General features: G+C 41.6%; 1 protein-coding gene across 1 annotated transcript in view; it reads left to right on the forward strand.

The window, feature by feature from the left end:
* Nucleotides 1-25,110, forward strand: part of SND1 (staphylococcal nuclease and tudor domain containing 1) — a 425,525-nt gene that overhangs the window by 303,530 nt on the left and 96,885 nt on the right. Inside the window, exon 16 of the mRNA XM_012789123.3 lies at nucleotides 22,556-22,665. Within this exon, the coding sequence (XP_012644577.1) occupies nucleotides 22,556-22,665 (110 nt within the window). The remainder of the gene's footprint in view (nucleotides 1-22,555; nucleotides 22,666-25,110) is intronic.

A 25,110-nucleotide genomic window follows, 5' to 3' on the forward strand; every position in this document is an offset into this window, starting at 1 on the left:
GCAGCTCGAAAAAGGTCAACTTTCCTTCTTTCTATCAAGAGAGGACATTAATTAAATGTACCCCTATCCTTTTAGACCATGTAAACCCACTCATATGTGGGCCCAGCCCACTTTTGGTTTCTCTACAGCCATAGCATATTAGCCAGATAGTTATCCAATTTGTAGATACCATCTTTACAAAAATAAAACTATACTACTTGGTTAATTTAGGAAGATAAAGTTATAATATGTGACATGTGTATTTCTAAAATAATGGCAATTTTTTTTCATACAGTTACTACAAATGATGTTTACTTGTATGTATTTTCTTCTTTATAGATAAAGCTACATGATAGTGAGATCTAGATGCAGGCATCTTTGTTCTGAGCTACTTGAGAAACAAGCTGAAACTTGAGAATAGAAAAAACTATAGGATGATAGCAAAACAAATAAAATTAAATTCTTTGATTGTTTGCCACTGTAAGAAACACGTGCAAAAGCACTCATTTTCGAGAAAGGAAGAAAAAAGCATAACCTAAAACCAAAACAACCAACATTTAAATGCTACTTTTGCCATGTGAAATTGTCTAATCAGCCTCATTTTCTTCTATTGCCATCATCAACTTCTGTTTGTTCTGATGCTTCATTTTTAGTATCGTTATGGGCTTATGAAAGCAGAAAGATTGCTTGAGTTGGAACAAGTTTTTCTGCTATTTCCTATGTGTCCATTCTCAACCAGAATAAATCAGTGCAAATGCCAGTGTCCACTCCCTCACCAGGCCTTGAGACCCAGTTGGAAGAAAAGGGGTACATTTTATCAAACTATGTGAAAATTAACAAACAGGACACCCTCCTACAAATAACATAGTTGCCTTTTAGAAGAAGAGGCAGGAGGACATCTTACCGTTGCCTTTGAGAGCTGACCTGACCATTTTCACCACCTACCCTGTGCATTGCAATGATCTGATCCTATAAGCATATCAAGATCATATTGCATAACTCTTAAAAATTAGAAAGAGAGTTTAACGGTAGGATAGCTATGTTGGTGCACATAATTTATGCCTTTTTTTATTGTTACTAAAAAGAAAAAGTAATTCCAGAGAGTTGTAATATGAAGCTGAAGTACTCTTTGCATAAAGGAAGTATGATGTACTTTCTCACTTCTTGCAATTGCTGTGCTGGAAGGAAGATGGGGAAAAGAAATGAATATAGTCAAATAAATTAAGCCTTGAAACCCAAATAGTGCTGTGTAAGGAAGCTGACTACAAATCAAATAGAGTAGTGTTTGCTAAAGAATACATGATCCTAGTTGAGGCTGAACAAAACCAGGCTCTTTGTACATATGTGTATATTTCTCTTGATGTGTGCAAAGAGTCTTTGCATTTCCACTCCCTTGGTCTCAGACTTCTTTGGCAAAAAGTATTATACATATGAAGAAGGAAACTAAAGAATATATATCTCTCAAATGGAAAAGGGTAACCTTTATCAACTGTAGACAAGCCTGTTGCTCACAGGCAGCAGAACGTGTATGATTTTTATATTTTAAGGGTCCCCATATTTCCCATATTTAATTTTTAAAACTATTTGAGTTTTGTTTCTTACCATTTTTCTAGCTAGCATATATAAGTCGGGGAGGTTAGGTCATGGTGTGGATGAAAACAATCAAGCCTAGTCTGTTAATTCTTCAGCCCTGCAGGCAGTTCTGACAGCATTTTGGGAGCAGGTGTTGAAAACTATCCAACCATCTCATGCTGTAGATGAGGAACAGAGCACAAAGAAATGGAGTGGCATTGTGATAGTCATAAACTGTGTGGCAAAGCAGGGGCCTTGTCTACTGGACTTTCAGCTCTACAACTTGCACTCAGGCATAACATATTCTTAACTTCACTTGCCCTTTCTATACCAGTAGCTCTCAACTCAGAGCAAAGGCTACATTAAGCATCAGTTCAGAGGACACCATAATCTCTTAGAGTCTAAAGAACATTTTGGAGTAGAACATATTTTCTTCCTTCTCAGAAACTCAAGTCAACAATTACTTTATAGTTTATTATGATAATTGCATTCTATTTTATCTATTTTTCTCTATATTAAACAGCCTTTAGCCAAAATCATTATGTTCTGATCTGAACAAGGAAGTTGGGACAACTTTATTACAAGCTGTGTGAAAATGCAGAGCATGGACAGGGTGCAGCACATTGTTCACTTTGTATGAAGTGTAGATGGTGTCTGAGTACTGACAGGTACAACCACAGTTGCACGTTTCTAACAGAGGGCACTAGGGGCATTTGGGGTGGAATGCTTCCTTCTTATGGGGGACTTCTATGAATTGCAGGATGTATAGCATCTTAGCTCCCCCTCCCAAATGTCATAGCATCCTTCTTCCATCAGAAACATTGAGAGCCTCAATAAATCACCCTCACTGTTTTCCACATACTCCCAAGGGGGTGTTGCACAATCATCAGATCTGTTGGTTGGTAGGAGTGTTGGAGAAGACAGAAGGTAGAAATTGAGGGACCACTGAAAAATAGTTTTCCTGGTTCAGGAATCGGTACTCTCCTTTCCAGCAGGATTGGTATTTATTGACATGGCATCCAGAGAGAAAACTCTCATACCTCCTTGATGCTTCATGTACAAGTTAGTGGCGGGGATAGGGGTGGTGGAAAAAAATGTGTTTGCCAAAATCATGATGGAGAGAATCAGCAAGGAATGTAATTTCTGCTTTCATGTAACTATCACTTGTTGCCATCCGTGCTGTATCTTTCCGAGAGCATGAATAACTGCAGCTTGATTTACTTCCTTCCTGATTTCCCAGCTGTTCTCTGTTCTTCATGCTTCACAAACTTCAGCCCAAAACAGGTCCTGGGATCTTAGAGATGCAGGCCCTTTCTTCCTACTTAGCACCCTACCCCTGGTGGCTCATCCTTACTCCTGGTTTGCTCTTTAGAATCAAAAGTATTCTTTAATTGCATTGTATGTATTTATCCACACTTGATTTTTCTTCTAGTACCCTGCTTTTGCATTAGGATATGGTTACTTTGTGTTTGCCAGGAAACTACAGTTCATAAAAATATTTCCAAGAGGTATTTCTTGAAGTTAGTGAGGTCATTAGCTCTCTTATCACCATCGTGGCCATTTTTAAGCACTGGCTTAGACTGTGGTTAAATAAACTTACCAGGAAGATTATCCTCCATAAGTATTGATTTATATAATAAGACATACTTTACGGGTGTTTTCCCATATATTTTTTCCCCTGGATGTTTGTTACAATGCTGTGACATAGGAGGGGCTGTTATAGCCATCTAACAAGTGAAAACATTAAGGCCCTGTAAAGCTGTTAATTGTCCATGGTCATACAGCTTAATTAAGGAATGGAACTGGCACTTTACCATTTCCTCCCTCTTCCTTTTCAGGGACTGAGGAAGGAAACCAATTTGATTTGTCCTCTTCAGATGTCAGACAATGTTTCTTTTTTTCAAGGAATATTTTAAGCTCTTCAATTCCAGTCTTCCATTGAGACAAGTTCTTTATTCTTCTGCTAGTGAATTGTGACCTACTGTCAATCAAATATCTCTGTCCCCTTTTAACCACTCTACTCTTGGTTTTAAAAGTTGTCTCAGTAATACAGAGACCTGTGGTCCATGTTGTCTGATATATGTATATAATGTTGAGAAAAGCCATTTCCATAGTAGTAGGAAGTCAAAGATTTTTGTAAAGTGGGGATGAATTATGAAATAGTCCACTTTTTACTCTTTTAGCTCTCTTTGAATTTCTATTCAGAAGGTTTAATGATTAGACATTGACAGAGGGAAGAACACTGTGATAATGGTTCTCAGATCACAATTTAATGAAAACTAAATCTGACTGCTAACATGAAATGCTATGTTCATATAGTAGTTATACACACAGTCTGAATAATTATTACCTTTTTTGATGTCTTTGAAATTATAACAAATTTTTAGGGGGAAAGATTACATAGGAGGATGTAGTTGTGTTTTATGGAGCCAGTTCCTTTTCTGGCTTAGAAACAAGAATGTAGCAGGAAGACTCAGTATTGTGTTCTCCCAAGGATAACGCAGCAGATCTGACATCTCCTGAACTGGGCTGTTGTTCTCAAAAGAAACTCAGCTGCTCTGCCAGGACACATATATTGCTTTTGCTCCCTTTTGTTACTGTAAACACCAGGAGCATCATTTAGTGCCCTCACAGTTGCTCAAAGCATGGTCCTTTGGGCAGCTTTTATGTTCTTTTGGACTCAGCTCCTAAAGAGCTGGCCTCCCCTGTAAGTCATCCCTACCTCCTCTGTGCTCACGTGGCATCCTCTGCTGCCTCTGTCATTGCATGAGTCCATTGCCTTGTAGCTGTTCCTTTGTCTGAAGTTTTGACACAGCAAAGTGGAAACTTAATAAATAGTTGGTGGGTAGGTAAGTTCATGATCTGTTGATCAACGTACCCAACCACTGAGTCCTGAGCAAGAGGATATAGTAGAGTGCACATTTCTCTAGTCAGTCATTGTGAGCGCCTTAAACCAGGGAAGGTAAGAGCATGTGTTGAGCTTCTCCCACACACATGCAGACAGAACAAGCTAACGTGTTCTATGTCCCCTTAAGTACTGGTATGGTAATGAGGTAATGTGTTGTATAGGAAAACGAAAATTATTTAAGAGACAGGCTGCTCAGTTTCTGGTTCTGGTTCTACTCCCTCATATATAAAATGAGAATGTTGAGAAGAGATGATCAATGGTCTCTTAATAACTCCAGCTTTGGAAATTCTATGATATATCACTTTTTTAGGGATGTACCTTACTGTGTTCATTTCAAATGTAAATTTTAGAATTACAAGAATAGACTCAAATTCTTAATCTGTCCTTTATAATCCCTGTGATCTAGGACAAGTTATTTAACCTGTCTTTTTGGCCTTAGTTTTTCTCCAATATGAATAAGAGTTGTTCTAAGTATTAAATAGCATGATACAAGTTTTGCTTTGTTTTTTTAGAGACAGAGTCCCACTCTGTCACCCAGGTTGGAGCATAGTGGCATGATCATAGCTCACTGTAGCCTTGAACTCCTGGCCTCAAGCGATCCTCTTCCCTCAGCCTCCCAAAGTGCTGGGATTACAGGTGTAAGCCACTGTGCCCAGCCAGCTTTGCCTGTTTTTGAACTTCAAAAATGGAATCATAATCTTAGTTTACCCAAATTTTGTCTGTGAGAGTCATCCATGTTACTAGATATAGCAGAAGCTCCTCCTTTTTCATTGCATTCTGTATTTTTAAAAGATCACTTTGCCCACAGTATGGAGACTAGGTTAGAGAGGGCCCAAACTGAGGTGAGGAAGTGTGGCTGGGAATTGGTTGCCAAGGACCTGAGAGGAGGAGGTGTGGTAGCCTGAAGTAGTCTGCAGAGTGGGAATGGAGAGGAAAGGGCAGCCGTAAGAACTGTTTAGGGGGGCTTTAATCTACAGAACTCTGTTGGTGATTTGATAATAGAGGGTGAGGAAGAGAAAGATCAGGTTTTCTGGCTTGTAAATCATATAAGGTTTGATGAGGTCAATTTTGACACCTTTGATGTTAGATGCCGTGGATGTTTGCAGGTCCAGATGAATTCAATAGAAATGTCAGAAATGGAGATTAAAACTTTTGAGAGTCAGCAGCTTATAGTAGAATTTGAAGCACAGGGAGTAAATCTGATTGCCTAGGGACTTAGTTCCAAGCAGGAAGCAGCTAAGAACAGACCACTGTGAAGCTCTGAGGCTTTGGAACAGTCAGAAGAGGATCTGACAGCAGAGACTTAGAGACAGAAGAAGTAGGAAGGGGGCACCAGTAGAAAGTTAACAAAGAAGCCAAGCCAAGGGCAGCATAGTATGTCACAGAAGCCCTTAGGTTAGGGCCATCAATCAGCTCCTTAGATTTGGGAAGAGGAGGCTTCAAAGCACCTAAGAGGAGGAGGGGGTCACTAACACCTCTCCCTAGCCACTCACTGTTCCTATTCCCTGACTTAATTCTTTCAGTTCTCTTCCTGTATCTTTGTATTATGTCATATCCATAAATGTGCCTGTCTTCCACACTAAGCCGTGATTCAAGGAGAAGCCATGTTACTTCCCTTCTTCATTACCTTCCAAAATCTAGCAGACAGATCTTTTACATAGTAATTGGTCACTAACTGTCTGAGTTGCCTTTGTTTCTAAGGCAGCCTTGAATTGGATAACCTCCCCTGGTCTGACCGACTGAACCTCCTTGGTGGCTCTCTTGCTGAGGAAGCTTGCACAGGCCAGGCTGTTTGCCTGCTTTTTAACAGGAGACAGGGATGGATTGAAAACCCAGCTTTGCAGAGTCTCGGGGGCAGCAAGCAGTACTGCCTCTCTGGGAACACTGTTGTCTTCCAGCAAGCTAGGTGGCTTCTTCAGTTACATAAGATGTGTGTGTTCTGGCAGGGAAGAGCTGCCTGAGTGAGTGTTTAGCAAAAATGATTTGTGTGGAGTTATTTTGAGACCCCAGGGGAGGGAATGGCAGCCAAAGCCTGTGGTATTTTAAACCACATCACTCTTCTACAAAGATTAATATGTTACAGCATCTCAGCTAGAACATTGGTAAAAAGGTAATAAGAATCTTAGGGCCCCATCAAATTATAGATGCCAGTTCTCGCAGTCCACACAAGGGGACTTCCAGTGGTCTGGGTCAAACCTGGTCCCGCAGGATTCTTATGTATTCCTGCCTTGGTCCTGTGGGCCCTGTAGATACTCGGAATACAGAGCTGCCTTCCGTGGGGTTGGCCCGGCTCCTTCTGAAGCAGTACTTTGATTGCCCTCTCACTCACTACCTAAGGAGCAAATTGGTTTCCTAGGAGATAGAGAAGTGAGCCCACTTTTTGTGGCAGCCCAAAATACATTATTTAGATGATTAATCTTGAAGTTCCAGGCTGGCTAGGAGAAATCCCCTTCCAGAGCATTTACCTTTCCTTCCGGCTCAAGCCTGAACTGTCTGCCAAGGGTGGGTGAGATACAGAATGTGGGATTTTCCAGTTTAGTGGCATTAGGAGAGACAGCCTCCATATGAAATCCTTCTCTTGTTTTTGTTTTTCTCTTGGCTGTTAGGCTGTGAAATTTGCCTCACTGCTCCCCCGCCCTCTTGGTGACAGCTGTCCTCTTTGCCATTCAGGAGCTGGTGTCTCCCTAGGATGGCTGGCTGAGATGGAAAAGGCTGTCTTCCTTTTTACCCTGGGTCCACAGTTGAATAGCCAAAGTGTTTCTTGTGCCAGGAGATCTAATTGCCTTCTGACCTGTAGGGATCCATTTGGGCCAGAGGGCATCCAGGCACTTGACAGATTGCAGAGGGAGTGCCCAGAAAGAAAGAGCCCTGTCCATGACCCACCACTTTATTTTGTTTTTTCTTATGTTTTTAGAAGATATCCAGTTACTTTAATGACAAAAACTGTGGAAACAAAAATATATCATTATGTAAAACAGACACAAACCATACAGCTTTCCTAGATTCCCCCAAGTTCCCTACAAGGAGGTGAGGTACAGCCCTACATTTTTCTTTTAATTTAGGTTCCTTTTCACAGGCCCGTTACGTATACGCCAGCACTGGGCATGGTAGGGAGACATGGAAGGAACATTGCTGGTGTTCTCATGCGTGCACATGTTTGTGTGAGAGAGAGAGAAAGAGAGATTGATTTCCTCCTCCACTTGCACCCCTGAGGATCCAGTAACCACGGTCAAAAAGGCTTCAGCTTAGTTTCTTTGTGCTCCTAGTGCTGGACAAGAGTGGCCTGACAGAGGGTGGGGCTAGGATATGGTGAAGAGTGAACAAGAACAAAAGTGAATGAGAAGGCACTCACAAGCCAGCATCTACAGAAGTTTACAGGGTGGTCAAAGGGAGCAGACAGACAGCCGGGAGCTTTGGAAGAAATGCAAAGGGTGTGAGGTGGGCAGATCACTTGCAGGAGAGGGGGTGGCTCCTCTCCTTTTCCCTGGAGTGAGACTTTATTCTCATGGGAGCTATGCCGAATACGCTCACCTGCTCAGCTGTTCCTATCTCTGCTGTACTGCACTTCATACGCCCCCACTGAGAGTGTCTGTGCCTGTCGGCAGGTCAGTACAGCCTCAGGATCATTCTTCCCACATTCTTCCCAAATATCAGTTTCTGATTTGGGTCATTATGACAGCTGCTGTCTCCTGCCATAGGCTCATACATGTGAGCTAAGCCCTTGGAGATGGCCACTGTGGTTTCTTCAGCCCCTCCTCCTCTTCCTCCGTCTCCTTCCCTCTTCCTCCCTCTTCTCCCCCCTCCTTTGCTCTCCCACCTCCCCACCCTTTTCCCTTGGGTGAGTGAGCACTCACCAGTGTGCACACTCACGCACACACCCCTCAGCTGTCACAGTCACCAGGAATCACAGTCAGGGCATGTGCTTGGTTTGGTTGAGAGCCGTGTTCAGGACGTTTTCTTCTCCTACCCTCCGTAATCACGCCTCACCACTCCCTCCGCTACCCTGCCCTTATTAGGAATCATGATTCCTGGCAAGTGTCCCATTGTAGTGCTGGCCTTCAGTTGTGCAGAGCATATCAGAGCAGCTTTCCTCTCTACGGAAGACAGGCACAGCCTGACGGCTCAGGTTAGTATCTCCCGTGCAGCTGCAAAAAACCCAGGATGCTGCTCTGTCAGGTACCTGATTTTTTTCTCTTGCTGTCCTCCCTTCTCTCCTCCTTTTCAGCTGAAACTTTGTGTCCAGCGTCATGGTTCAAGTCCTGGTGCTTTGGTGCCCTATTGCCACACGGTCAGGGGCTATAAAGGCCTCAATTAAACGCACGCCTTGTCTTCCCTGTTCACTAGCCACATGGTGACTGAAGTAGTTGTTTCTGCAGTATTGCCTCAGTGGAAAGTAAAGGATGCAGAAGTCCTTTTTGTTCCCCTCAGGTCTCCCAGATAGGGGAAAATAATCACTTTAATAGAACAGTCTTTCCCTGAATTCTGCAAAGTGGATTCTAGGCAATGGTTTGGATTTGCTATTCCTTTTTATCCCCAAGAGCTGGTTGAATGAGTGAGGAAAATGAATAGACTGCTTGTCACAACACCACTGGGGTCTCCACAGTGCCTGGGGCTGCTGCTGAGAGACAGAATGAAAATGGGCTGGGATGGAGGCCATAGAGCCAGGAACCTTCCCCAGGACACCTCCACCTCCTTCCTCCTTCCCCCCCCCCCATAGTCTCTTGAGGGTTTCCCTTTCTTCTCACCCTGGGGACACCTCCTGCACTAATGGAGCTGTCTCTTGCTACAGCATCCTGCCTAGAGTAAATGTGTAACTCTGCCTGGTCACAGACTGATAGGCAGTTGCTCCACACCCTGGCCCATTTATCCAACAAAAGCAGCACATTCACTGCCTCGGCTTCCAGAGTTGGCTCTCAGCAGCGCAGAAGCAGGGTGCTCCCCGCTGCAGGATCTCCACCACCCCTATCAGACCTTTTTTAATTAAATCAACTAGAAAGTTATTTTCCGTTTCAAGATTCCCTTCATATTATGTTGGTTTAAAACGGAAAAAGTAGAATGGTAGGAAATCAAAACTCATGTCTCATGAGGACCTTGGGAATGTTCAGCCCAGAGAAAATAAGACATGAACATGAGAAGAAATAGATGTTGCAACTATCTTCAAATACTTGAAGGGCTGTCAAGTGGGTAATGAATGTTTTATATGGTCCCAAGGAATTGGACTAGATCTTAGAAGTCCTAGAATGTCAGATTGTGGAGTTCTAATTTTATTTGTAAACTATAGCAGAATATTGTACCTTAGGAAGATTAATCTGGTAGCTGTGTATATGCAGAATAAATATAGGGGAAAATGGAGGGCAGGCAGGTAGATAAGAAGATTGTTGGCCAGAACTTACAAGAGCCCAAACAAGCAGAGTTATGTTGCAGATAGAGAAACATGATAGAGGTTAAATTAATAGAATTGATAGCATGTAGCATTCATTGGGTTATGTGGATAGAGTAAGGGAGATTCAGAGATAAGTGAGGCTTTCAGCCTGGGAGGATGGTAGTGCTGAAACCAGAATAGGGAACTCCAGGAGAGAGGAGAAGGAGGTACAGATTTCGGAGGAAGAAGATGAGTTTGGTTTTTAAGGCTTCTTGGATTTGACGTATTGGCAGGACATCCAAGGGGAGATCTCTGGTAGGCATTTGGGACTTGGGTGTCGAGCTTAGAGGATAGTTGACCATTCCATGTCTGTGAGTTCTACATGATCATGGTAATGAAGAATGTGAGACTGGATGAGCCTGCCAAGCAATAACACAGAAAAAAGAAAGGACATGACTGAGGGCATCAGCAGGAGGCAACACAAGCGCCCAGAGAGATAGGACAACCAACAGAGAGAAGCAAAAAGGAGGAAAGAATCTCACTAAGGAGTTGGTGTGCAGTGGTACGTGCCATAGAGAGATCTAGTAGGACTTCTAAATGTCATTTATTAAAAAGGTAAAGTCTGAGGACAGAATCTTAGGAGCAAAGGAGTTCTGCACAAGAAGTATTGAGAGTGAAGGGATATTGTCAGGGAGTGGGGAAAGCAGTTATGATAAGGAACAAAGAATGGCAGCTCTGGCATTTTCAGGGTTTGAGCTGATGGGGTGTATGTTTTGACTGGGGAAATATGAGTCTGTGGGGGGAGAGTGGGAATGAAGGGGACTGATCACAGGAATAGGAAAGGGGACATTCATAAGACAGGGCCCAGGAGAAAAAGGTTGAGGTCACATACCTTCAGTTAATGTCACTTGCCTCAGACACTTTTCCTTTCCTTTTACCTTCTAGGTTACATGACCATAAGTTTTTTTAGTATTATTTTTATTATAATTTAAGGTATTCTTATGCTGTCACCTGCACTGATATTATAGCTATAGGAAGTTGAACTTTCTGCCTTGCCTGTATTTTTTTTAATCAACGTGCAACATCCTTGAGAGCAAAAGTCTGCAAATGTTTTCTGTAAAGAACCAGATAGTAAATATTTTAGGCTTTGTGGGCCTCATGGTCTCTATCACAAACACTCAATTCTGCCCTTGTACCATGAAAGCGGTCATAGACATTGAATGCATGCTGCTGTGTTCTTATAAAACTTAACTATTTACAAGTCAGAATTTGCTTATAAAAAGGAAAAAAAAATAAAAAAAAAAATAAAAATAAAACTTAACTATGGATACTGAAATTTGAATTTCATATAATTTTCATGTCACAATTATGCTTTTGATTTTTTTTCAACCATTCAAAAATATAAAAAAACATTCTTAGCTTATGAACTGTACAAAAACAGACAGTAGGCAGACTTAGTCCTCAAAAAGTTGTCCACCGACCCCTACTTTAGAGTATGGTAACCAGGTAACCAAAAAGAATGCTGTTCTTTACCCACAGCCCAGAATTCAAAGTGCTCACCAGGACTGGATGTATTAAGATTGGTCTGCAATCTTGGATTCCTTTCCTGTTTTTGTTTTTGTATTTAAAGGCTCATAGCCATCTTTTTTTGTTTGCTTTTTGTTTAAAGTTAGTGAGGTGAAGGGTTTACTAAGAGTTTCTCAGCTCCCAGATTATGTATTCATTTTCTTTGGTTCTTGGGTCTAAGTATACCTGACACTAGCTGGTTTTTTTCCTTTCCTGTCCCTGAGTATACTTATCTCTAGACATTTGGAATTCACTTGCCTCACGAGGAAGAGCTCAGAGCAATTTTCTTTGAGTAAAAGCTCAAAAAAGGCAGTAGTTTGGAAGTATACTGCACACATCTCAGAACCATTTTGTTCAAATAACAACACAGCTTGGTTTAGAAAAAGTCACTCTAAATTTATGCAAGTAAGTAGCTTTTACATTTGGCTGCCAGGTGTGTGCCAGAACACCTTCTGGAAGCCTAGACTTGCAAGATCCACGTGGGCATTTCCAGTGACTTTCTCCCTACATTGTAGCTAATCTGCACCAGCCTGGACAGCAGACTGACATTTTTCTCTTTATCCATTAACATGGAATAAAAAAGACCAAGATTAGGAAACATTTGGTGCCAAAAATGAAAAAGGGGAAAAAGTCTAAGTTTTATTTGATAAAGATAAAATTCTATATTTAAAATAAGTCAGAAAAAGCAAAAGTTGAGGTTCTCATAGAAACCAACTCCCCCTCCTTGCTCAGACATAGTGTTTGTTGGGTGCTATCTTACATAAAGGCTTGAGCCATGTAGGAGCTTTCTTGTCATTCAAAAAAGACCATGTATCTCTAGCTTTTGACCTCAGATCCTTTGCTTTCTGTGAGTTTGTTGCTGAAGGTATGAGATTATTGTTTTGGTATGGATGATGAAGAGAAACCAAAAAAATTTGGAGGGCACAGATATTCCCTGTGCCTGGTAGTTTTATTCTGCTACTAGTTGACATTACTGCAGCTGCTGCTTATAGCAAACCCAGAAATGAACATGTGTATTGGGAAGCAGACAGCCTACCATCTCCAGTCCCCTTTCCCAAACACACCCCCAGAGACAGCCTGGCGGGGTTGTTTATGGCCTGCTCTTGGGATGCCACAGGAAGGGAAAGGCCTCGTTAATCAGTGAGAGTTTATTCTCCCTTTAAAAATCATTGTTTTCAGATCTTGCTCTGCAATAGGGCGAATTATAAAAGGTTATTCCCACACTGGCCTGATTGTTATCTGTTGTACCATCTCCATCTGAAGAAGGTTTTCTCCCATTTGGGAGTGATTTTGTGGTGTCTAAAGCTAACAGTAAATCAAATTTGGTAAAGCTGGTTTTGCACACTGTCCAGCTAGACTAAGAGCAAGAAATCCAACCCATCCCTTCCTTGTCTCTTCCACTGACTGTGGTCAGTGATTGTACATTTAATACACACCTTAAACTCCTGGAAATAAGTGCAAATAAACAGTACTAGAATTCCTCACCAACTCTCCATGTCTTAACTCATATGCATAAGGAACTCAGGAAAGGAAATTATTGTAACAGGTTCAGTGTATCTGGTTTTGTTAGGTTTTCTCCTCTTTGGCACTCACGTCATAGCAAACAATTATTGAGCATCTACTGTTTGCCAGATACTGGGGATGTAGAACAAACCTAAATAACTGCAAAATCTACTGTTCTCAGGATCTACTACTAACAGGCTAACAGCTATTATGACTTGTATTGGAGAAATTTCAAGTATGTTTAACAGCCAAGCACTTTGTACTTCCTTTCTATACATGCTTCCCTCTATTCCTCTTTCTTGCTTCAAAGGGAGCTGCAGTTCCTGTTGCATGGTGAAGACTTGGTCTTATTGTTCCTATTCCCAATTAACTTCAGTTCCTGGACTTTCAGCAGATGCATCAGACATTATAAAATCAGAACAACCTAATAAAAGTCTATCCTAAAAAGCTAGAGCTAGGAACTAAAAACAGCTTCAGTCTCAGCTTCTGCCCAGTTCTGACTCCCATGACTGCAATTACCTGAAGAGTTTCATCCCTTTAATTAGGAGCCCTTCATTCTTATTTTATCCCTTTATTCTGATCATTGAAAGAGCTTTAGCAGTGACATGTTCCAAAATTGGCACACAAGGTGCTACCTCCCCTGAGGTAACAAAGTAGAGGTTTAGAGAACGAGAGAGAGAATAAAGAATTTGAGACAATGCAAAACCCTTCTGAAACTTTTAATACAAATCGAAGCCTTATAACATGTAGAACTAACTCCTAGGAACCAACTTGTCTACCACTTGCCTTTCTCTTTGGGCCATCTGAAGAACATGAAAAGTCCTAAGTAAGATGGCTTGCAGTTTTCAATTGTCAAATGACTCATTGACAGCATTTGCAACTTGAGATCTCAAAATCCTTTCTGCTTTAAATCTTATGAACAAGAACTGAGAGCAAGTTTTCAGTGTGTGAGATGTTACAGTTTTGAGAACCAACAATGTGAACTGATTTGGCTTTGTATATTTAAGTGATAACCACATTCCTTAAAATTAGGCAAATGGTTTATCTGCCTCTGCCTTTCATGGTTGATGGTTAAGAATTCTTGATTTGGGGCCAGGAGCATAGTAGCTCATGCCTGAAATGCTAGCACTTTGGGAGCCTAGGGAGGGAGGATTGCTTGAGGCCAGGAGTTCAAGGCCAGCCTGTGCAACATAGTGAGTCCCCATCTCTACAAATATAAGAAAAAGGTGTCATGCATGGGCCATAGTCCCAGCTACTCTGGAGGGTGAGGACTACTTGAACCCAGAAGTTCAAGATTATAGTGAGTAATGATCATGCCACTGTGCTCCAGCCTGGATGACAGAGCAAGACTCCATCTCTTAAAAAAAGAGAGAGAAAGAGTGATTGTGTTTTTGATGCTTACGAAGGGAATATCTATTTATATATTGTTATTGCCAAAGGGTTTGGTGTTCCTTTGTTTGTTTGTTTAAGACAGGGTCTCTCTGTCGCCCAGAGCTAGAGTGTAGCAACATCATCATAGCGCACTACAACCTCTAACTCCTGTGTTTGAGCAATCCTCCTGCCTCAGCCTCCTGAGTAGCTGGGATTACAGGCACATGGCACCATGCACAGCTGGTTTTTCTATTTTTTCATAGAGACAGCATCTCACTCAGCCTGCTTTTGAACTCCTGGCCTCAAGCGATCCTCCCATCTCGGCCTCCCAAAGTGGTAGAATTATAGGTGAGAGCCACCATTTTGGGCCCACCAAGAGATTTTTAAAATCAGCCTGGACAGGCTTAAAAGTGTTGCTTTTCTTAGCCTATATGGAGAGTTTAAGTGGCTTACTCTCTTTGTGTAGTGGAGCTTTTCAAAATTTTGTTTTTTGGTGGGGAAAAGAATGGCAGGATAAAAGTATAGAAATGGAACTAATTGAATCTGAGTAAAAAAAAAAAAAAAAAAAAAAAAAAAAAAAACTCTGCAGAGAGCCTGTGGATTATAAACTGAGTAGCTGCAGCAGCAGGAACTCAGGCGAAGGTATCCGAGTGCAGTCAGTGTGACAGGAAACTTATTTTGGTATTCTTTCAGTGCCTTGAGTTGTCCTTGACAGTTACTCCAGGGGACTGTGTACAGTGTATAGAAAGAAGGGAGACATGCTCATAATTTCCCATTGGGAATTTTTTACAGCATTCCTGCCTGGGGCCCTAGGGACCAGGAAGGAAAATGAAAGCTAGATGGGATAGTCTAGATCTAGACGCCTGACCCTTTCCCAGCTGTGTATTCCCCATGTGTGTACACTCAGACCCACTCTGCTAACAGGCATGTGGCTAGCACATAAAGCCTGTTTTTGTTCTGAAAGTCCCACCAAAACATCCATTTTGTCTCCTCTGTGGTTCGATCAACAAAAATTATATTGAAATTTCAGGGAGCAGTATTTAAAACAGAGGTATTTAGATTTGAATATTATCAAAGAGGTCTTTGCCTAAATATAAAATAAAATTGCAGTTCACTGATCTGGGCAGCTTCACTATAAGCGGAGGGGTGGACTTGGTGACCACTTTTCAGCTTTAGGACCAAATAACATTTTCTTTTCCATTGGGAAACTTATTTATATCCCAGTAGTCATCCCCACACAAAGTTTTTTTTGATATTTCGTCCAGATTTTCTTTACCCTAATAATTACACCCCTTGTTTCCAGGCTAAGCATTCTCCCTCCTCTCTCATGTTTACACCTTTTAAATATTTGCAGATTGTTATCGTGTCACCCTCTTAGTCACCACTTAGCCGAGCTGTACAGATTTAGCACCTTTTATCTTCCCTTTAAAGGCAGGCCTCCACGCCCCTGAGTCATTTTCTCCTGCTCTCTTTAAGTGTGCTCCAGTTTTCTGCATTTCCATGTGGCCACATAGCTTCCTGGAGCTGAACATAGGTCACGAGTTAGAATTGTTTGTCTCCTTTGTTGTACTGGAAGCTAAACATCTCTGCTGCGCTCTAGCCTCAGATCTCTCTGACATTGCTGACCAGTGTTGACCGCTTCATCTCTGTATTTAAACCACATTCTCCACATGTGTCCATTTAAGGGGTAAATGAATGTAGGGGTAAATGTGGGGTATATGAATGTAGTTGTGCTGTATTTTTTCACCCTTGAAGTGTTATATAACCCTGGGAAAGTGAGATATATGTAGTTAGGGATTCTGTAAGCCCCTCTGCTGGTATTTGCATAAAACACCCTTATACTCCAAATGCATCAGACTTAGACCTCATTTAAGGTCTGCAACCCTGACAGTTCTAACCATTTCTTTTTCCAGAACTGTTTTTCACTGATATTCATTCAACATTTATTGAGGTTCTACAATGCCACTGTGTGCTAGATAGTATATTGGGTGCTAGAAAGAATAAAATCTGAGTATGACACGGTGCCCTCCCTAAGAAGCAATTTCTATTTTAGCTTTAGTTTTATTTTGGTTGAAAATATGAGATTCTCACAGACTGGCTTATAGCTCATGGTGGTAATGAGGGGAGAGAGCAGAGAATATCCATGAAAATCTAACAGGATTCTAGCTAGGGGCAGGTCTTGCAGTTCCTGGAACTTGGAGGGAGATTCTTGGTTTGAGATTGCTCCAGGGAACTCACCGTAAATCGCCAGTGTTAACGCCACTTAGTCTCTTCTGCTTATTGCCTCCTTCCTTTGACTCCTGATGGGCTTATGTTTTCCACACTGCCCAGTTCAAATTCCAAAAAGAGACTCTTGTTGGCTCACCTGGTACCTTTCTGTTTGAATGGAATGTCCGTCCCCCACCCCCCTGCCGTCCTGACTGCAGATTTGCTATCCTTGACTCTGACACTGCAGCACCTGTCCCTCCCCTCCCACCATCCCCTACCTGCTGCTCTGACTTCCCATTCCCAGCTTGCGGTGAGGGGAGAGGAAGGAGGCCAGGGTCATGTGCTGGAAAACATAGCTGCCAGAGGCTATCTCCTTCGCAAGGGATGTGTCCTAGTGAGCCCCATCATTGACTTTTCCATTCCGTTCTGCCAGCATCTCCCAGACACACATGCATCTGCCTCACATAATCCAATTATCTACCACATCTTATTTCTTAGCATTCTACAACCTATAGGCCAAATGGCAAAGTCAGTCACTGTAAATACCTTACACAATAGTATGGGAAAATAATCTTTTTTAGCTGGTTATTAAGCTTCATGAACACAAAGCATTCTTTTCATCATTGAATCCTCACCTTCCCACACAGCGCCTAGCACAGAGCAGGCACTGGCAAGTTTAGTTAAATGGGGCTACGGAAAGTCTTCTAGGTGAACCATGAGGTTTTTAAGAATGCTAAGTGGGCAGAGGCAGACTCTGCACACCACCTGTGCCCTTCCCTCTGTGATATCCGATGCACTGGTGGGAGCACAGTGGACATACAGTAAACACTATTGACTGATCCTTCAAACTGGTTTTTGTTCCCACTATAGTTTTGTTTCCTTCAACTAATGCCTGGTCTCTTGTTGCTGGATTAAGTGCTATTGGGAAGCTGCCATGTACTTCTAGCCAAGGCAGATTTGCCACACTTCCCCTTAGCTCCCACTGCCCAATAAAGGAAAAAGTGAACACACTTAGAGTCCTGAGGCTAAATTAGCATAAAACTCAACATAGAGTGTAAAATATTCAGAGCGATACATAACTCTCACAATAGCCATCAGTAGAATCTCTTATACAGCCATTATCTTGTCATTAACAAGAATTTGCACTTCTTGTTCCAAAGCTGACTGACCAAAGTGTTTATGTTAATTGACCTAGTTAGTCAATGTCTCTAAGTGTATAATTTTTTTAATAGAATGATTGCTCCATAGCCCAGCATTTTAAGTTTGAAGACAGGCACCCTGTACTTCAATGAGTTAAGCCTGTGTGAGAAATCACAAAAGTGCATACTGAAACTGTAACATTTTTTGTCCCATGAGATTTTGCAGATCCTTCATTTTGTAGACAGAGACCATGAGGCCTAGAGAAGTTTAATAGTCAGTGGCAGAGTAGAAACTAGAACCATGATGTGTTGACAGCTAGTAAAAAACTTTTTCTTCCTAAACCATACAAAGTCAGGCAAAATCCTCTTTTTTAAATTTAATTTAATTTTGTCTTGTTTTAAGTAATCTTGGTCAACTACTCACATCCCAGAATGTCTAGAAAAGGTTTGAAAAATAATAAGCAGATGGGCCCGAAGTTTTAAAAGGTCAGGGAGCCACATGGAGCACAAGGGTGGGCATGTGCCTTGCCTGCCTCTTCTGTATGTGCCCTAGTGGAATTCAGCTGAGAAGGCCCCAAGGGGGAGGGGGTCTCTCTTTGTTCTGGAACACCTCATAATAGGGAAGGAAAATGCTCAAGAATCTTTGAGATTTTTTAGGTGTAGTGTGTTTTGTTTTTTACTAAAACAAAATAGTTTTGTTTCTCAAATGCTTGTGTCAGAGGTAAACTCGCCATTTAATGTGCACCTGTGGCATTTGAAGCACAGCTGGGTTAATATGTCCTTATCAGCAGGCAGCACTGTACTGGTACATTATCAGAAAAGACAGCTTATTAGTGGTAATATGCAGGATCCAGAATTATGGGCACTTCCGCAACTGGCTGGGGAGAACTTCCGGTGATGTCTCACTTTATATTTACAGTCCGAGGCCCCACATGGCTTTGTAGCTCTCTGTTGCTGCCTGTCAGTCTGCCCAGCTCAGCAGTAGCAGACTCAGGATTGCCCCCTAAGAACTCAACTTTTTTTCCCTTTATCTATTTTCTTTAACTTTTTTTATTCTCTTAAAGTCCATTTTATTGGTAAGAAAGCAGCACAGCAGGGATGCCAGCCCAGCAGTGCAGGCATTGTTTGAGTAAAGGTTCAGCATGGGCTGGGCTGACTTGCTCCCTGAGCTTGTGGGAGAGGAGGGCATAGCTCTTCTTGCTGCCAGCATGTGTCTTCACCTGGTTTTCAGCAGCAACAAGTAACTTTGTAGCTTTAAGATGTTAACATTTGTGTGGTCTTCTCTCTGTTAGTAGAAAGCATGATCCCTTAGGACACCAAAGCAAGTTTGGAAACTGATAAATTCTCAGCTGGAGCAACTTTTGAACTGTCTAAGATCATCAGGACCTGCCCAGGCTTCCAACCTTCTGTCTTCACACCTCAATCTATACCAGCATTTTTCAAGCTGAGTATTGTGCCCCACTAGAGGTCTTAATTTGGTGTCAATAGCCATCTTTTTTTCTTTAATGAAGTGGAACAGGAGACTATCAGTATAACACATATAGTCAAGATCAACCATTGTGTTGTATAAACTTTGTGTTATATAGGTGTCTATACCTATATATGTGTAAATGTGTATGTGGGTCATAATATAAAAAGTTTGAAAAAGGATCTGTAGATCTACACTATCCTTTATCTGCAGATGTAACTTGGCTCGGCACATTTCTAATGCTCAGACACTCACATATCATAAAACCCTTCCTGCTTTCCTGGCCCTGAATTTGCACTTTGGTCTGGTAATAGAGCCTGCCTCCTCCTGCTCACTTCATGTTTCTAAGTCCCTGTTTTGGTTTCCTGTGTGGGGCTTCATTATCCCTTAGGGGAAGGGGTTACTTCAGAGGAGACATGTCAAAGAGAAGTTCCTTTCTTTTTTCTTATACCTGCCTGACATGAATGTATGTGAATGGATGTTTACTTACTTCCACTTTAAAAGGGCATAAAAACAGCCTACTGCAGAATACCAAGTGAGTGATAAAGGAGTGGGTACTCAACCAGTGAGAGTCAGCAATCTTTTGTGCCCTCAGGGAAAATTCTTCCCCCCTAGTTCCTGCTGCCCAGTGGATTACCCTAGCTGCGCCCTAGCGCTAGTCCCCAGTTCATAGCAGCCTCACCCAGCAGCACCCCAGTCCTGTCCCTCCCAAATGGCTGCTAAGAGTCAGAAACAAACTGAACACTTATTTTAGCATTATTTTATTTATTTATTTATTTATTTCAAAGTATTATGGAGGTACAAATGTTTTTGGTTATATGGATTGCTTTTATAATGCTTGAGTCAGGGTTATAAGTGTGCCCATTACCCAGATAGTGTTCACTGTATCCATTAGGTAGGTTTTTGCCTATCCTTTCCTCCCCACTCCCCCCGTTTGATTTCCATGGAATTATATTTCCCTCTATGCACATGTGTGCTCCTCAGTTAGTTCCAGTTTAATAGTGAGTATATGTGGTGTTTGTTTTCCCATTCTTTAGATACTTCACTTAGAATAATGGTCTCCAGTTTCATCCATATTGTTGCAAAAGGCATTAAATCATCCTTTTCATGGCTGAGTAGTATTGCACAATATACATATACTACATTTTATTAATCCACTCATGGATTGATGGGCATGTGGGTTGATTCCACGTCTTTGCAATTGTGAATTGTGAGGTAATAAACATTAGAATGGGCATAAGACATGAACAGAAGCTTTTCAAAAGAGGATAGACACATGGCCAATAAACATATGACAAAATGCTCAACGTCACTAACCATCAGGGAAATGCAAATTAAAACCACAATAAGCTATCACCTTATTTCAGTTAATAGCTTTTATTAAAAAGTCCAAAAACAATAGATGCTGGCATGAGTGCAGAGAGAAAGGAACGCTTATACATTGTTGGTGGGACAGCATTATTCTTGTTTGCACAGCAATACTTTTTCAATGGTTACGTGGCAAGATAGTTCAATAGAATTGTTTATTTTTCTCTCTGACAATTCTGTTCTTGCTTAGTTTGCAGATATAAAACGAAAAATATTTTTGGCTGTTGATGTGAAAAACAGGGGCTATCTTTCATTCCATTTTTCTCTTGCCTCATCTCTCCCTGCAGGGTTAATCTCAAGCTCTTTGGCTCACGAGTTTATTGCTGTCTTTTACAAAAATAAGTTTCACTCCTCCCCTGCAGCCTGGCACTGAAGTGCCAGGCAGCCCTAGTGATCTTACCCATGTGACACTTGGGTAGGGCCTTCATCTGTCCCATCTTTGCAAGGGTGGGAGAATGGTTCTTGCTGCCAGCTTCTCTCCTGCTGCAGTCTCTCTCCTGGCCTAGCATTTCATTTGATATGGCATCTTCCATTTGTGAGGCCTTGAGTGAGGGTCAGGGAGAGAGAGCTCTGTTCTTCATCTTGTGAAAGCCCAAAATATAGGCTACTCCCTTTCTTCTGAGCTGTCTCATCTTGAAACTATGCCCTGGCCAGAAACATTAGCAGGCACCTTGCTATATTCATACATAAAGAGATGTACCTTCTGTCTCAGCAGTGGTGAGATCTCTTCTCCCTGTGGCCCCCAGTAGGTGTTTGCAATCAGCTAAACACCCTGCTTCTGGTCCTCCTGTGCCAGATCTCTTTTACCTTCCATTGAGGCTGTTTGTAAATAAGTTGGTAGCACCTCCCAGTTCTGGCTTATTGCAGCAGGAGATACCACCTGTGATTCAGAGACATGGACACTAAATGCATCCTCCCCCTGAATTTTCATCACATTTCTTTTCATGTGTCTCTAGCCCAGTTCAACTTTTTGTCTCGTAATTATAGCTATAGTATGAATTTCTTTGAAATATTGTAAGTTTTATTCAGATAAAAAAATGCAACATATATGTCATCATCTGTCACAGATGATTACTGTTAGTGATAAGTATATTTGCAAAATGAATGATTAAGTCAAAGAAAGAAAAGGCAGACTAAGTTGGCCTGTGTGTACTTATTTTTCACAGAATACTGTGGTTGGATACAAAAAAGTATGAAGGATAGGATTCAAGAAGACTTTGAGATTTTGAGCATGGGAGTTGCTAGAAGTGATAAGGATGATACAGATTATATTAATGATAGCTAAAATGTATTAAACCTTTCTATGTGGCAGACATCATTCAAAATCTCTCCTGATTCACAAAGCAACCTGAAGAAGTAGGTATATTATAAATGTCTGTTTCACAAATAGGGAAACTGAGACTTTGTTCAGTAATTTGGCCAAGGTCACAAAACTAATAAGTGATAGTTAAGATATCAATCTAGGTCTTTCGGGCTCCAAACACCTAACACTTAATCAGTATTCTGTTTTTTACTGTCTCTCATTCTGAATGAAAAACTAATGGCACTATTGTCCAAAATATAGCCAGAGGACAGAGCGGGGAAGCTTATTTGAAGAAGAAAATGACACTGAATTACTCCTTTTGAATGTGATGTAAAGGGCAGATAGTAAGGAGGAAATGCCTAGGAGTCAGCTGGGATGGCTCTCAGGAGGCAAAATGGCTGGGACATCAGTTACATTTAGGTAAGAGCCATTTCCATAAGTGATCATAAAGCTGCGCAACTATGGACTGTAAGGAGTGAGTGGTACAAACTGAGAATTTTTCTTTTAGGAGGGGAGGTTTCCGCTCATCTTATGTGGAACATTCCTTTCCCACCGGTGTTCTTGATAATTCCCAGGGACTGTGGCAGACAGTCCATCTCCATTGCTGCTGCTGTGACAGTGCTGGTTTTTTCCATCTGGGGAGAACTAAACCCCTCCTCCACTACTCCCTGCCTCTAACTTAGTCTTGAATTGGATGGAAGTTATATGTAACACCTGCTTCTTTGGAGGTGTCAAGGGACTGTCCTTCCTGGACAGCAGGCCTATTGGATGCCTTTTCATCACAAATTCTCCTTTTTTCCTGACACAGGCATTGAATGCCCCAGAGGAGCCCGAAACCTCCCAGGCTTGGTGCAGGAAGGAGAACCCTTCAGCGAGGAAGCTATGCTTTTTACCAAGGAACTGGTGCTTCAACGAGAGGTAGGACATCTTCCTGTTGATTCTTGTATGGGGAGGGGTGAGGAAACAAGGCTGCCTTGGTCTAATGCTTTTCTGCCATGTCAGAGATCAGTCTGTTGCTTTTTCCATTGCTTAGCCTTGCACATCCATGATCCATTCTGTGTCTGCCCACATCTTATTTCCTAGAGCCCTGTATCAGTGGCCGGGCCAGCTGCCCCCAAATTGCTCCTCTCCACTGGTGGCCTGGGATGTGTGGTGAACCCCAGGCCAGCCTAGCCAGGATCCTAATGCACAGAGCCTACAGCTTTGCATTCCTCCTCTTTGGTGAATTAGCCTGAGCTGCCTGCCTCCAGCTGGATTTAGAAGCTTGACTAACCCTGTCAGGGGCCAATTTTCTTTGAACATTTATTTGTATCTTTGAGTAATTGCATTTTCTGTAGCGGGTTTTCTGACTTAATTTAATTGTATTTCTGTTTCTGCCTGTTGGGCTGGCTCTTGCAGGCAGGAGTTAGGCTCTCAGCTGCTGTGGTGCCCTTCTACCTGCTAATTTTGCTCAAGCCTCATCAACAGATCCATCTTCTTTCCTGGAGTATGCCAGCCATTCATCCCACTAGGTAGGGGAGTGTACTAGGCTCAGGCTTAGGATTATGGATCTGCCTTTGTCCCTCTTTGTTTTACACTCCAATCTATAGAATCCTTCCAGCTTTCATGCAGTATCATAATATGCACAGAATTACAAGAATATGGGGTCCTAGAGGTTATCTCTCTCATGGGTCTTTGTACATCCTCGAGAGCAGATGCGTGGAATTCTTTACCATTTTCAGTGATACAAATACCTGTTTATAAGCTTCAGCATCTCATTTTGATATATATCTCTAGCAAGTACATTAGGTGTGAGAGGTACAGAACAAGCCAGCCCAAGATGCTTGTGTTGGACTACTCTGAACTTGAGAGAACCACAGCTTTCACTTCTAACAAAGCAGTATTATTCCTGTCAGTTGCTACCTCTTTGGGATCTCTCTAGCACTTGCCTTCTCATTTTGTGAAAGAAGGTGGCAAAACAAATCCTGAATTCTCAGTTCCATTTCCCAGACATCAACTGCAAATACCTGGGTACTACATCTGCTTTGTTAGCCATCTGTACAATGGTCGGGGGTATTGTGGTTCTTAACTGTTTGGTCAGATTCACGTTGGCTCCTCTTTTGTTTTTGTGAAGATGCTTGTGAATAGAAATCCTTATATTGACATGGAAGGTGCCTCCCTCTCTCCCATTTTGTAGCTTGAATTCTTATCAATTAAAGATAGCCCCCTGCTAGAGAAGTAGTTCAAGAATTTAAACACTCTACGTATCTATCAGTACCTGTTGCAGTTTTTGAAGTGGCCCAGGAATTAGGTGAACGGCAAATATTTGCCTCTGACTTTATAGGCCTTTGGATGATGAACTGCAGAGTAACTATGTTGGAAAAAGCAGGAAAGCCCACTCAAATTTATAACTTACAGACATTACAGAAGATGCAGCACCAGATTTTGGGTTTTTTGTTATGTTTTGGATAGAGGGAGGAAATCTAGTCATTGGATTGCCTGAGACATTTATTAGTGGCATTCTCACCATTTATTATCTAAATCAAATTTCTCACAATAGTCATCTTCCTGTTGTTTCACATCTCCTGAAGTTTCACATCTCACCAGTCTCCAAGCTATGGTGAGTTGTATAATTATTTCATTATATATTACAGTGTAATAATAATAGAAATAAATTGCACAGTAAATGTAACGCACTTGAATCATCCCGAAACCATCTCAACCCTCCAGCCCTGGTCTATGAAAAAAATTGTCTTCCATGAGAACAGCCCTTGGTGCCAAAAAGGTTGGAGACCACTGTCCAAAAGTTTCTTTCCCTTTCTTTTTCAATGCTTGTCTTCCCTGCCACTTTTCCTCCTGATTATGTTTCTGGCCCACTGGTGATATCCAAAATTATAAGGGGGTCAAAGGGAATACTGACCATCTCCTTCATGCTCATGGTTATTGAGACCTTACCTTTGTCTGTATATTTGCTAATGTTTGACTGTTGAAAAAGATCAAGCTTTTCCCCCACCTTCTTTGATGCCCCTGGCAAGTGTCTGAGTCTAATCCAAAGTTGATTTTCCTTGATTATAGTGACCCAGTTTTTCATGTGCCTATGTTGAGGGTCTCTCAGGAAAGAACCTTTCTTGACATTTTGGGTGAGATAATTAAATTAAAAGAAAGAACCTTTCTGCATTTTCCTAGCTGCTTATATGATTACTTGGGCTGGCTATTTTGAAAGGTATTATCCAAAGAAAACATGAATATAGCCTAATCTAGGAATAATTCAAGATTTTCACTAAAAGAACTAGTTGCAGCTATTGTTCTGGACATTTCCCTTCATATAACATATGAAAACTCTTTTCTGAACAGTGTAGGAATGAAGAAAAGTGTTCCTTTTGT

The sequence above is a fragment of the Microcebus murinus genome, chromosome 9 (genome assembly GCF_040939455.1).
Source record: "Microcebus murinus isolate Inina chromosome 9, M.murinus_Inina_mat1.0, whole genome shotgun sequence".
NCBI lineage: Eukaryota > Metazoa > Chordata > Mammalia > Primates > Cheirogaleidae > Microcebus > Microcebus murinus.